This window comes from Staurois parvus, unplaced genomic scaffold, assembly GCF_062004578.1.
Source record: "Staurois parvus isolate SC_StPar_1 unplaced genomic scaffold, SC_StPar_1.0 ptg000007l, whole genome shotgun sequence".
Lineage (NCBI taxonomy): Eukaryota > Metazoa > Chordata > Amphibia > Anura > Ranidae > Staurois > Staurois parvus.
Window position 1 is genome coordinate 7,456,323 of NW_028317803.1, and position 14,547 is coordinate 7,470,869.

A 14,547-nucleotide genomic window follows, 5' to 3' on the forward strand; every position below is an offset into this window, starting at 1 on the left:
TAGGCTAATTAACATGACTGACAGACATTCAAGAGGGGGAACAAGCTGGAGTTCTTATGTTACAACTGTCTGAATACATGATTTATGAATACAATTTAAACTCTCAGACTCATTATATGAAATCAAAACAAAGTATACTTTACATAGGCTATTCTAAAGAAAATATAAACCTAGACTAAGCCTTTTGTAATTATCCAACCCAGACACCAATAATTCATATATGTTACTACTCAATTCCAAACCTTCCATTCACATCGGATTAGAGGGTATATTTATCCTGCCAGGCATATATCAGAACTTACTAGAGACCAAATTAAAATTTAGATATTAAAAATTATTATTACATTCCCCTCTGAAATATGAAAATTCATATTTTAATATATCATGCACACTCCTTTTATATCACATACACACCAGTTTTGATTTAGTAATTTCAAATGTACAGCTGCAAGAAAAAGTATGTGAACCCCTTGGGATTACGTGGAGTTTTGCATGAATTGGGCATAAAATGTGCTCTGAACGTCATCTAAGTCACAACAATAGAAGAACACAGTCTGCTGAACATAATACTACACAAACATTAGATGTTACCATGGTTTAATTGCACATAACATGTAAACATTCACAGTGCAGGGAGGAAAAAGTATGTGAGGCCCTAGCTTAATGACTTCTCCCAGAGCTAATTGGAGCCAGGAGTGAGCCAACCATGACTCCAATCAGTGTGATGATATTGGATGTGTTGCTGACAGCTGTCCTGCCCTTAAAAAACACACACCTGTTTTGGGTTTACTGGTTTCAAGAAGCACTGTCTGATGTGAACCATGCCTCGCAGAAAAGAGCTCTCAGAAGACCTACGATCAAGAATTGTTGACTTGCATGAAGCTGGAAAGGGTTACAAAAGTATCTTCAAAAGCCTTGATGTTCATGTGTCCATGGTAAGACAGACTGTCTACAAATGGAGAAAGTTTAGCATTGTTGGTACTCTCCCTAGGCGTGGTCGTCCTGTAAAAATGACTGCAAGAGCACAGCGCAGAATGCTGCATGAGGTAAAGAAGAATCCCAGAGTGTCAGCTAAAGACCTACAGAAATCTCTGGCACATGCTAACATTTTTGTTGACACATCTACAATAAGGAAAACATTAAACAAGAATGGAGTACATGGGAGGACACCACGGAGGAAGCCATTGCTGTCCAAAAAGAATATTGCAGCACGTTTGAAGTTTGCAAAAGAGCACCTGGATGTTCCACAGCACTACTGGCAAAATATACTGTGGACAGATGAAACCAAGATTGAGTTGTTTGGGAACAACACACAACACTATGTGTGGAGAAAAAAAGGCACAGCACACCAACATCAAAACCTTGTCCCCACTGTAAAACATGGCGGAGGGAGCATCATGGTTTGGGGCTGCTTTGCTGCCTCAGGGCCTGGACGGATTGTTGTCATTGATGGGAAAATGAATTCCAGAGTTTATTAAGACATTTTGCAGGAAAACGTACGACCATCTGTCTGCCAACTGAAGCTCCGCAGAGGATGGGTTATGCAACAGGACAATGACCCAAAGCAAGTCATTCAACAAGTAATTCAACAAAACAATGGCTGCAACAGCACAGAGTACGCCTTCTGGAGTGGCCCAGTCAGAGTCCTGACCTCAACCCGATTGAAATGCTGTGGCATGACCTTAAGAGAGCGATTCACACCAGACATCCCAAGAATATTGCTACACTGAAACAGTTTTGTCAAGAGGAGTGGTCCAAAATTACTCCAGATCGTTGTGCAGGTCTGATCTGCAACTACAGGAAACATTTGGTTGAGGTTATTGCTGCCAAAGGAGGGTCAACCAGTTATTAAGTCCAAAGGTTTACATACTTTTTCCTCCCTGCACTGTGAATGTTTACATGTTATGTGCAATTAAACCATGGCAACATCTAATGTTTGTGTAGTATTATGTTCAGCAGACTGTGTTCTTCTATTGTCGTGACTTAGATGACGTTCAGAGCACATTTTATGCCCAATTCATGCAAAACTCCACGTAATCCCAAGGGGTTCACATACTTTTTCTTGCAACTGTATCATTATTTGTAACTGAGTCAGCAAAACCAGAAAGTATTTTTCTCTTAAGTATATTTTGTAATAAATCATCTCCTTCTCTAATTTCACTTCTAATTCGCTTATAGAAACTTCTCATTTTACACATCAAACATAATTGAAATATAATACATAATATGATAATGATAAAAAATAAATATTATAGAATGTAATAAAATATTTCCTGCTGCAGATGCAACTGAAGTTTTTCCCCACATTGATACAGTACATTTAAATTTTGACCACCAAGAGTGACCTGAAAATTCAGACCATTCATGTTCTATTTCTTGCACGTTCCCTTGTTCATGTTTAAATAATATTTAATAATATTTCTGCCTTTTGGAGTTCATCTGATAAAGCTATCAGTAAACCTTTATCTTTTTGAATAACATTTGCCCAATCTCTCCAAGGGAATTCATCCACCTGAGATATATTGTACTGTATGGGAAGAGCACTTACATTTTTCATAAGCATGTTTGTCAAATTCATTCTCATCCCATTAACACTTATTGCTAAAATATCTCCTTCTATACAGAACAAACCTCGACTTAAGTTTTCTGTATGTGTACAAGAAGAAAAGAAAGATTTCACCATTTCTGAGTTAACTTGGAAACAAACTTTCTTTTTATCTACAATTGAAATTAACTCAGAAGCAGTTTTAACTTTTTCTATTCTTGCTAAACATAAAGTATGGTTATGGTAACAAGTATAAAATATACCTTTGTCTTGATTAGGTAGACAAATAACTTTAGAATGAAATTGTAAACATTAAGACAGATCTAATTGTTCTAATTCAAATTTATTATCATTAAATGCAAAATCTGTATATTGTAGTTGATAATATAGTAACTGTGTGTTGCTAACAGGTAATCCCAAGACAGTGATTGGAACCAACATTTGTTCTTTTCCTGCTACAGGAATCATTGAAGAACTATGACATAGGTTCTGATAACATCCAATCCATTTATTTACCCACAGATCTGTATGGTTTATGGCATATACATACTCTCTGGGTAAATTTTGTACAATACCTAGAGGAGTTATTCCACTTTGGAAGGCTTGAGCTATTATTTTAAAATTTGTGGAATATTCCATCTGGATTTCTAAACATGCTCTGGCTATATGGGAATGCTGTTCACTTGTCATTAAACTAAGAATAATATTCTGTAAATGTAATATAGATGGACTCATAATATTGGCTGTTTTAATCACCATATTTTCCAATATCTGATTTAAGTTTCTTTGCACTTTAATGCTATTGCTTTCCACTAAACCAGCTGTCTCGAGATCAGACTTTAATGTACTAATGTCCATACTATTTGTAATACTTCCAATAGTACCAACTCCTCCTAAAATACCTTCAACTATACCACGCTTATTCCTGTGAGGATTCTTAATATTAGTTCCAAACCATCTTTCAATACCTAATTCCATATTAACCAGATGTTCTTGACATTGTGGAAACCTTGTTGAGATTTTCCATTCTGTAATATTGAAGTTCCACAATATAATAACAAACTTTCCTTCTCTCAACAGGAGTCTGGTTTGGAAATGGTTAATTTGGAAAGGACTAGCTAGAATAAATTTCTTATCCATGCACTGTGTTTTTTAGGGGATATTACAATTACATTTGTATTCACACATTTCTTTTGATAATTTCTATTGATATGCAACATTCATATATACCTGTGTCATTAATAGATATAGTGTTTTGATGATACACGAATTTATCATTATCCCAGTTCAAATTACCAAAAATATTTTTATGGATAATATTAGTTTTATAGTGATGAAAACTTCCCAAAAATTCACCATTTCTTTTCCAAGTTAATAATGAATTTTGAGGTAGGTGTATTTGTGTACTACACATCAAACTCAGATTATCCTTTCCTTCTATTAGTCTTAAAGATTAAGGAGATATTTTTATCTCTGGGACAATCAAATCTACCACAGTAACAATTACTTTGACTTTAGTTTGAACCAAAGCTCTTTCTACTTGGAAATCCCATATTTAAACTATGTCCTCTTTTTCATTCCCATTTATATTCAGATGTTCGGGATCAAGAAAGTGTGAATAACTTTGTAACTGATACCAAATATCTGTTTTAGAACTTCCTATTTCCCCAGTATTTAACATGTCTATTGTAATATCTCCTGACCAAATAGTAGGCTCATTTCCCTTTAAAACTATTAACCAGTATCCCATATCTGATAAATTACATTCAAAGTTACTAGTTTTGTTATTGATTAAATAAGATCTTTGCATTTTAACAAATTTTGATTTAGACTAATTTAGCTCTTACTTTACTATCATTACTATGAAAGAAATACAATTCCATACAACAAGTTCTTCCGTAGCCTATGCACACATATCCTAACAAGTCTTCATCTGTATTAATGTCACTGTCTTTTGGAAAAAATCTTTTGTTCCTAATAAGTGTAATGTCTTTCTTATGTAGGGATTCAATCTTGTTAACTTCTGCATTGCTGGAACAGTTTATGATGTATATTACCAATTATGTAATTGTCACTAGAAAAAAGATCAACCCTGTGATGATAAGTCTTTCCTTTTTACTGGTTTGATTTTCTTTATGTTCTTTTGTTGTAATTTTTACTTTTTTTCTGGAATCTGCGATTCTTTGTCTTTTCCAGATTTTTAAAATCCATTTCTGTAAAAGAAATGCAGCATCATTATCTCGGTATAAACAATTTACATTGGTCAGTGTGTACCCACATTTTTTGTTATCTACGAGCATTTTTCACTGAATTTAGCGGTCTTTGAACTTATACCATTACTCCTTGAACATCCAAAATATCAAATGGACCTTCCCAATTGCTTTGCCATGGTCCAGTTTTTCTGAAAGTTTTTATCATTACTTGTCCTCCTTTTTCGAACTTTGGAGAATGTGGAGGAACCATTTTTTGCATGCGAGTAGCTGCATGTGGTACAATAGTGTTCAGATTGTCTTGCAACATCTGTTACCACTTTGTTTTTTCTATTGCCTCTCTTTGTGGTGTAGACAAAAAAGGTTCATGGGGAAACACAAGCGGCATTTTCCTTCCTGTCATTAACTCCAAAGGAGAATACTGTGTTGCAGAAGATGTTGTACTTCTGACACTCATCAGAACCAATGGTACAACATCAACCCAAGTATTTCCTCTGTCCAATAACATTTTTGCAATTCTTGATTTGACTGTCCTATTCATTCTTTCCACAATACCTGCAGATTGTGGATGATATGGCACATGAAATCTCTGTTGTATACCTAAGATTTTACACATTGCCTGCATGATTTTACCTGTGAAATGGGTTCTTCTGTCACTACTGAGGTTTGTTGGTATACCCCAGACTGGAAAAACGTGATTAATTAGCATTTTAGCAGTTGTTAATGCATCATCTTTGTGAACAGGCAAAATTTCAATCCATTTTGAGAAAACATCAACTACAACTAAAGCATATCTGTACCCATTTTTACCTGTAGGTAACGGTCCTACATAATCTAGTGGTAATGTGGACCATGGTCCATCTGCTGGAGGAGTTCTTTGTAAAGGAGCTTTTTGACCCTTTGGTTGAGGATTCACTTGAGCACAGATTAGACAAGATTGAACTACACTGTCTACTGTTTCTTCCATTTTGTCCCAGTAAAATTTTTCCTTGAGAATTTCAAGCAATCTTTGTTTACCTATGTGACCTAGGCTTTCATGAATGTATTTTGTAAATTCTACCTGTAGATGCTGCGGTATAACAGGACGCAGAAACCCATGTAAGTCATGACACAAAATCCCATTTTCACAAACAAAGGGAGATTTTGGATCAACCTGAGAAGCAGAAAGAGATGAATCCCTTTTCTGTTCTTCTGCAAAGGAGGGAATCTGTGTGTCTGTCTTCCTAACAACAATAACCAAGTCTGGTTTTCCATGTTAGGCTGCTTCTTTTGCTAAGAGATCAGCTGTTCTATTGCCCACACTCATCTCATCATTGTCATTTCTATGAGATGGAATTTTAACAATTGCATAGGCAAAAGGATTTTCCTCTGCTAGTTCAAAAATTGATTCAAGTGTCTCTTTGTGCACTAGGAGTTTATTGGATGCATCTACAAAACCTCTAAGTTTCCAAATTGGTAGATAATCAGTCAGGGAACGTACAACATATGAGCTGTCACTATAGATCACTAATGGACTTCTGTTCTCTTCCTTGTCTAATGTCATCACAGTTTTTACTGCTTCAAGTTCTGCCCTTTGAGCTGAAAAATGTCCTGGCAATTTGTGCTGTATTGAATAATTATGCTCTGGATACCAGATTGAATATCCACTGTAATAATTACCAGACATGCAGTATCTCGAACCATCAACAAATACAGGTTCATCAATTTTCTCTGCCTCTCTATGAAAAAGAGGAGAGGAAGTCTCCTGGACTTCACATAAACATTCATGTACTAACCCGTTGTATTCCATCAACTGAGGTAGGACATACTTGGCATTATGTTCAACTTGTATTTGCTTAGGTGATAGAGCTAACAACCATTGAGAAAATCTTTGGTTGGAAACTCCAGGAACATTTTTCTCAAAAAGGAACTTCAATGTGCTATGTGGGGTTTATAGAATAATTTTGTTGAATTCTACAATATGCTCTGTTGCTTTTACTGCATAATGTACTCCCACAAGTTGTCTGACACAATCATCAAAACCTCTCTCTATTGGGGAAAGAAGACGTGAGAAGTATCCAAGACTTCTCCAGATTCCTCCCTGTTTCTGAATCAAGACAGCTGAGATTGCAGTTTCTGAAGCATACACCTGCAAAGCAAATGGTGCTTGCTTATCCACAATAGCCAAAGCTGGAGCTGTTTGTAAATCATTTTTCAACATTTCAAAAGCCTTTTGCTGGATTTCTGTCCAGGGACCAAATACATTTTCCTCATTGTACTTTAACAAATCATATAGTGGTTTGGCTTTTTCTGCAAATGATTCGATAAAATCTCTAGAACAATTTACCAAACCCAGAAACTGTCTCAGTGCTTTGAATGTTGTTGGTAAGGAAGTGACGCAATAGACTCAATTCATTCTTGTAAAGGCTGTCTCTTACCTGGACCAGTCAGAACTCCAAGAAATTTTACTTCATTTTTCATGAGCTGAACTTTGCGTGTATTCAGCTTGAGACCTTCGTCTTGCAGAAGTATAAAAAATTCTGCCAAGAGGGTCATGTGTTCAATCTCAGTATCCATCATAAGCAAGATATCATCTACATATTGGATTAAACAAACTGGTCTAGAAAATTTAGACAAAACATTTGCTAATGCCTTATGAAATATAGATTGAGAAGAATTATATCCTTTTGGAAGACGCCTGAAACAATATTGCACATTTCTGTGGACAAATGAAAATTTGTATTGGCAGCTCTCATCCAATTTAATACTAAAAAATCCATTTGCAATGTCAAGTACAGACAACACTTTCGCATTGGCATTTATTTGCGACATGATGTCTAGAGTTTCCGCCACAATGGGTGCACAACTTGGAGTGTATTTGTTTAGCATTCTTAGATCTATCAATAATCTGTATGCACTAGGGTCATCACGCTTTGCCACTACCCACAAGGGATTATTTATAACTGAATTAGCTTTCCTGATGATACCCTGTTCCAACAGTTCTTTTATGATTACTGATACAGGTTCATCAGATTCTGGCGGCAACTTGTATTGTTTTAATAGGGGATGGTCTATGCCTTGTATATTCACTTCAACATCTTTAAGCAGTCCTGCTTCATTTTTACCTTGACTCCAAAGTTTTTTGTGTAATTGTACTAACTGTTTCAATGCCAAATTATCTCCTGTATCTGGCCATTTATAGTCAGCATAAATTGCTTCTGTCAAACAGATGCTGCCAACTTCACAATAATCTGCTGGGTCAATTACCATAGGCTTACGATTAGCAGGGCCTTGCCAAACAATGCCATTGGCCAAATCAAGTATCCACCCTCTTTAAGACAAAACACCTGTACCAATAATGTTCTCTGCTCCTTGACAATACCAAAAGTCTATTTCAGTTTGCAAATATCCTGGAATTTCAAAAGACACATTTTTACATTTTTAGCATGAACATCACCTTTCCCATTGAACCCAACAACTGTACAAACTGCTGCATTTGATGGAATAGGTAATTTCAAATCTGTAACACTAATTTGAGCTCCTGTGTCTAAAAGACATTTCAATTTTTGGCCGTTAATTTTGACTTTTACATAGGGACGCCCACATTTGTCTAAGAAAATGTGAGCTACATAATCCAGACAGTGAGGCTCAAACTCCCTTTCTTTCACCAGTCATGGTGAAGGTAATAGTGGCTGTCTAAAAATATTGGATGAATGTGAGTTGTTCACATTTCCTCCATTACCAATTGACATTTCACTGAGCTCTTTTATCAGAGGAGCGTAGGGTGAAGATGACTTAACTTCCAGTGAACGAGCAGACGGTTCAAGAGAAATAAGCCCATTTTCTTTTCCCAAATTTCTCATCTGAATATCTTTCAAAAATCTCCTGTACTGCCACTTAAAATGCCCTGGCTTTGAACAATAGTAACAATTAAGTGGTCTTTGAGTCCCTTGTCTTACTCTGTCATTCCTGTGGGGGGCAGTGTTTCCTGTCTTGAATTTATCCTGATTTTCATTTCTAGGATAACTATTCTGGATTGTGGCAATTTTTGGTCTTACATTACTTTGCTTTAATTGCCTTCTTACTTTATCTATAACGTAAGCTGCATCATCCAAATTATCCTTTCCATTAGCAATCAACAAAGATGCTGGATCAAGATACTTAAATTTTTTTACAAAATCTTTGACCTGTATGCTTTAGAAAATCGAATTCTAAAATCAAAAGGATCATCATTAATAGTAGCTCTTAACCTCCCTGGTGGTATTCCCGAGTGTAGCTTGGGGTAAAGTTTCAGTACCACAAGCGGTAACCCCGAGCTACACTCGGGAATACTATGCGGCGCTGCTCCACGATCCCTCGATCACTTACCTTATCCTGCGCTCCTGCGATGTCCCTCCTGCAATGTCCCCGGCAAGGTAATACGGCGGATACTGGCATCTGTCTTCTGGGTTCCGTCCCCTGTGAGCGTCGGAACGTATGGGGGACGGAACGGCGGGAAATTCAAAAATGACAAAAAGTGACATTCACTAAAATCACATAGTATAATATTTCTGTATCAAACCATTTCACATACATTTTGTCCCTAGTGCTTTGTCCTGTGCTTTGTCCTGGCTACATTTTTACTGTCCTTTCTGCCTGGAAACTGAAAAACGTCCATGGCGTCCAAAAACCATCCCTTTAGGTCAAAAGTGGTTTTAGACCAGCTAGAGAACAGCGATAGTAAATCAGAACCACTTGCAGAATTGAGTGATAATGATTTGTGGGGACATTCGTCATCAGACACTGAAAATGATTTTGCGACTTTGCTCAGTGATGTGCGAACTTGGCACTATATTTCAAATTTCAGTGTTTTGGTTTGATTATATTATTGAATTACATTTATTATTATTATATTATTATTTTTATGATTATTTATTAAATGATAATTTATGATTTTGTGTTTCAAATTTTATCATACCCGGAATGTTTACTAGACTCTTGTTTGGACAGATTTCAGTGAGTTATTCCTAAAATTACAGGCCTACAATAAAAAAATACATATTTCCATGCAAAAAAATGGTACTGCTTTCAGCACCAAAAATCTGAAATAATCATACCGCCAGGGAGGTTAAGGAGTCTAAAATTTCCAAACTAGGTGTCTCCTCTCCAGTAGTGAACAGCAATGACTGACGTATTTGGTCTGTTGCATTGCTATGAACTTCCATTTCATCCTCATCCATATATGGCGTCTTGGTTAATCTACGAGCCACAAAACTTGGGATCCATAATCCAAAAATACGATTTCTTTGATCATTATTTAATTAGAAACTATCGCAAAAATTCTCAAAGATATCTGAATTATGGAAAGAATTTTCTTTCATATCATATGCTGGTATATCCTTCAATATTTTCATTAACTGATCCTGAATCTGTAATTTCAGCTTGGATGCCCTGGCAAGTAACTTCTGCCTTTGAACGTTAGCCCCACTACTCTCTTCATGTGTACCACTGGGTGAATCTGGAATATATAAGGCCTGTGCATTATCTGATTGCTTTTTTTTTAGACAACACAGCTATTTGCGTGTTTCTTGATATTGCAACATTTTGAGATTCAATTTCTTGCTCAAGATGTTCAATATAGTTACAAAAAGTTTCACAGTTTGTACAATTGGATTCAATAGTATCATGCATGTTTGTACTCTGTTTTACTGCCTTATTTACAACACAAATAGCTTGGAAAAAAATTGAAAATGGCTGTCTCGCCAATAATGTTGGAATTATAGAGTTGTGAAAAAACTCTATTAGTATTCCTGTATTTTTAGGTGATTGTGGGAAGAAATCCTTTTCTAAGCCAGTTAGGAAAAAGCAGTGTGACTTTATTTGATCACACACCAAAAAGATACAAAGTCAATACAAAAGTAGCAAATTCAAATACAAAAATATATGTAGCTTAAAATAAAATAAAAATAAAGAATATAAGTTGTTTGTTCCTTGAATATAAGAAGAAAATGTAGTTCCTTTGTTCAGCATGCCATGTGCAGTTCCTTTGTTCTCTTAGCAAGGAGCTTGGCCTAGACCATGTGCTCTAAGAAGTGACCATGTGCTTCTTTTGTGTAAGTGTCTGAAGTGTATGTATGTCTGAATGAAGTGAAGAGAAGTGACTGTTCTTTTAATGGGCTAACCTACCTAAAATGCACAAGGAACCAAACCCTACCACAATCCTTTGTTTCAAATTTGCGGGCTCATTAACCACTCCCCTAGTCACCTCCCAGTGTATCCAGCTAGTAACACATGTGTTTCTATTCAATCTCAGCTAGGCTAATTAACATGACTGACAGACATTCAAGAGGGGGAACAAGCTGGAGTTCTTATGTTACAACTGTCTGAATACATAATTTATGAATACAGTTTAAACTCTCAGACTCATTACATGAAATCAAAACAAAGTATACTTTACATAGGCTATTCTAAAGAAAATATAAACCTAGACTAAGCCTTTTGTAATTATCCAACGCAGACACAAATAATTCACATCTGTTACTACTCAATTCCAAACCTTCCATTCACATCGGATTAGGGGGTATATTTATCCTGCCAGGCATATATCAGAACTTACTAGAGACCGAATTAAAATTTAGATATTAAAAATTAATATTACACAGAATGCCCACCGCAGTCCTACTATAAATCACTGATCGCCATTACTAGTAAAAATTAAAAAACAATTCCAGTATATATACCGCTATTTGTAAACGTTATCACATAAACAAATTAGTTTACATGTATTGTGATTTTTTTTTAGCCAAGACTTGAAGCAGAATACATTTGGGCCTAAATTAATGATGAAATTTGATTTTTTAAATGTTTTTACTGGACATCTTTAATATCAAAAAGTCAAAAATATTGTTTTTTTCCTCCAAATTGTCGAACTTTTTTTCATAGCACAAAAAATAAAAAAATTCACAAGCAATCAAATACCACTGAAAGAAACCTCAATTTGTGGGAAAAAAAAGGACGTAAATTTCATTTGGTTGCAGCATTGCATGACCATGCAATTGTCAGTTAAAGTAAAACAATGCAAAAAATGGCCTGGTCAGGAAGGAGGGTATATCCTCAGGAGGGCAAGTGGTTAATAAAACCATGCAAATTCACATGTCACTTTGAAAGGATACAGCAGGGACAGTTAGTGACCACGAATAATGCCTGCACCAAAAGGATAATATAATCTGTGGGGAGGGGCCCTTGATTGCACTCATAGTGGAGGAAGTAATGACATCATTGACTGTGCTATTCTGGCGTGGCCACGGTGTATTTCTGTCTGGGCAGCATCTTTGTAATGTGTATTTAAAGGGAGCTTCTGTGTGTTGCTGCTGTTCAGTGGTGGTGGTTGTCTTGGCAGATGGTGAAACATTCAGTTGCGCCCAGCTGGGCTATATTACTAGATTTATGCTGGCAGTGGGGATATGGGGCAGCATGTTATTTATGGTCATATTTTTTACTTTTTAAGAGGGTGCTGACAAGAATTGGGGAGCGAGGATGTCCATCCTGTATTCCTGATCTATTCATCTTCTGCATTATTGTGTTGGGAAGGCGTGATGCTATTCTTATCTATCAGGTATTTGGTGTTTATTTTGTATGGAACATTTTCTCCTTCTTTTTAATCTGCCATGTGCTAAAACATGGTTTATGTTTTTTGAATCGGTAGATTTGTTTTTTTTTCAGTTGTGTCCCTCCCCTTCTCCTCTCTCTCCTCTCCATGCCCCAGTATTTGAAGAATATTTACTGCTGGTCATTTCCCTTGGTTGTACAGTAAATCCTTGGAAGTTTCTCCTCTTTGGTTCTGGACAACTATAGTTGAATAGTAGGTTTTGAAATTTTAAATTTATTTGACATTTATTTATTTATTTATATATTTATGGTAGTTTGGTTTGGATTAGTGTATGCTTTATTTTTCTTATGTTTAGCAAGCTGAAACCATCATAATAATCCCCCCTTAGGCTCCATATGTGATGGCTTATATTTAAATATTATATTATCCTGCTGGTGCAGCCATCCTTCCAGGTTAGTCACTGTCTCTGCTGTATCCTTTTGAAGTGACATGTGAGTTTGTATGGTTTTATTAACCACTTGTCCTCCAGAGAATTTACCCCCCTTCCTGACCAGGCCATTTTTGTGATACAGTGCTGCGTTACTTTAACTGACTGTCCTTTTTTCCCACAAATAGAGCTTTCTTTCAGTGGTATTTGATTGCCTATAATCAATGTTTTTGCGCTGTAAAAAAAAGGCCGACAATTTTGTGAACAAAACAATATTTTTGACTTTTTGCTATTAAACATGTCCAGTAAAAAAAAATTTAAAAAATCAAATTTCATCAAACATTTAGGCAAAATGTATTCTTCTACATGTCTTTGCTAAAAAAATATCTCAATACATGTAAATTAATTGGTTTACGTGAAAGTTATAGCGTTTACAAATGGCGGTATAAATACGGGTATTTTTTTTTACTAGTAATGGTGGCAATCAGCAACATCAGCATTATAGCAGGACTGAGGCAGGCATTCTGACACTGGGGGGAACTGACTTGGTGTCAGTGACACCAATACAGTGATCAGTGCTAAAAAAAGCAGGAAGGGGTTAACATCTGGGGCGATCCAAGAGTTAACTGTGTGCTGTTTAACTATGGGGGCTATGTGTCTGTTTCACTGTAAGCACACTGCTTTGTGCAGGAGCTGACAGAGCAGAGATCTGTATTGTTTACATACAGGTCTCTCCCCCATCAGAATCCTCAGAGATTGCTGTGTGCCAGCAGGGAATCAACGTCCGAGACCCGGTGATTGACAGCCGAGGCCATGAATGGCGATGCAGGTAGGGCGCTCCCTTCAAAATCACATATATATATGTATACGTGATTTTGCGCACCCGTGCCGCCCTGTAGCAGTATTTCTGTTATAGGGCGTCACGGAAGCGGTTAAAGTAATTTATTCTTTATGATAATATGTGAATACAATATTACATGTTACATATATTTAATGCAATGGGGTTGATTTGCTAAAGGCAAATATACTTTGCACTGCTAAGTGCACTCCAGCATTTAGTAAATGAGGTAAAGCGTCACATTTCAAAGAATACCCAAACACATGCAAGGAAAAAAACAGCATTTTTGCTTGCACATGATTGGATGCAAGAAATCAGCAGAGCTTCCCCTCATTTCAGAGCTTACCCACAGATCTAGAGCAACTGCACTTGCAGTGCAGACTATTTTAATTGAAGAAGCAACATATGTGAAATATGTTGACCTCTTGGATTTTATGCTTGACATACAAGTCATGTAGAGATTTCAAGGATATATATGTGTGTGTAACTACAATCATGAGAGATATAACATCATGTTTTGGAACTTTTTCTGTATTTTAAAATGTGTATGTTTTAATCATGTAATAAAATGGAATCAAGTTTTTATATGTTGTGTCTTCCCTGGTACCAGCAAAATATGTTTTTCCTTTTTTTGTTTATCTATTATATTTGGATGTGGTACATTTCCATCCTGCAATATTTTTAAAACGTCTAAGATTGGAAAAGTTGAACCTACAAGCTTATGAAGTGCTCTGCAGCATTCTACAAGCAACTTGTCTTGTGGGACCAACTGCCCTGTCAAATCTAAGAGCTGGTTTGGTTCTTCAAATGTTTGCATTGAATACCACAGTTATAAAATACTGACAGCCTAGTTGGCTTCCACCTTAAAATGCATTATTATTTAAGAAAATTATCCAAAAAATATATACTTCTAGAAAAAAGACAGAAAATTCAGCTTTCAAGATTATCTGCCACTCTACT

General features: G+C 36.2%; 1 protein-coding gene and 1 pseudogene across 1 annotated transcript; both read right to left on the reverse strand.

The window, feature by feature from the left end:
* Positions 1-2,048: 2,048 nt before the first annotated feature.
* LOC149474285 (uncharacterized) lies at positions 2,049-5,722 on the reverse strand (annotated as a pseudogene).
* Positions 5,723-6,010: 288 nt separating this feature from the next.
* LOC149474286 (ribonuclease H1-like) lies at positions 6,011-6,544 on the reverse strand. Its single transcript, XM_089668525.1, has one exon. The coding sequence runs from the start codon at positions 6,542-6,544 to the stop codon at positions 6,011-6,013; it is 534 nt and encodes a 177-aa protein (XP_089524651.1).
* Between the last annotated feature and the right edge of the window lie 8,003 nt (positions 6,545-14,547).

Bases quoted from the DNA above. Each gene is read 5' to 3' on its own strand.
- LOC149474286 (XM_089668525.1), bottom strand. From the start codon at position 6,544: ATGGAATACAACGGGTTAGTACATGAATGTTTATGTGAAGTCCAGGAG.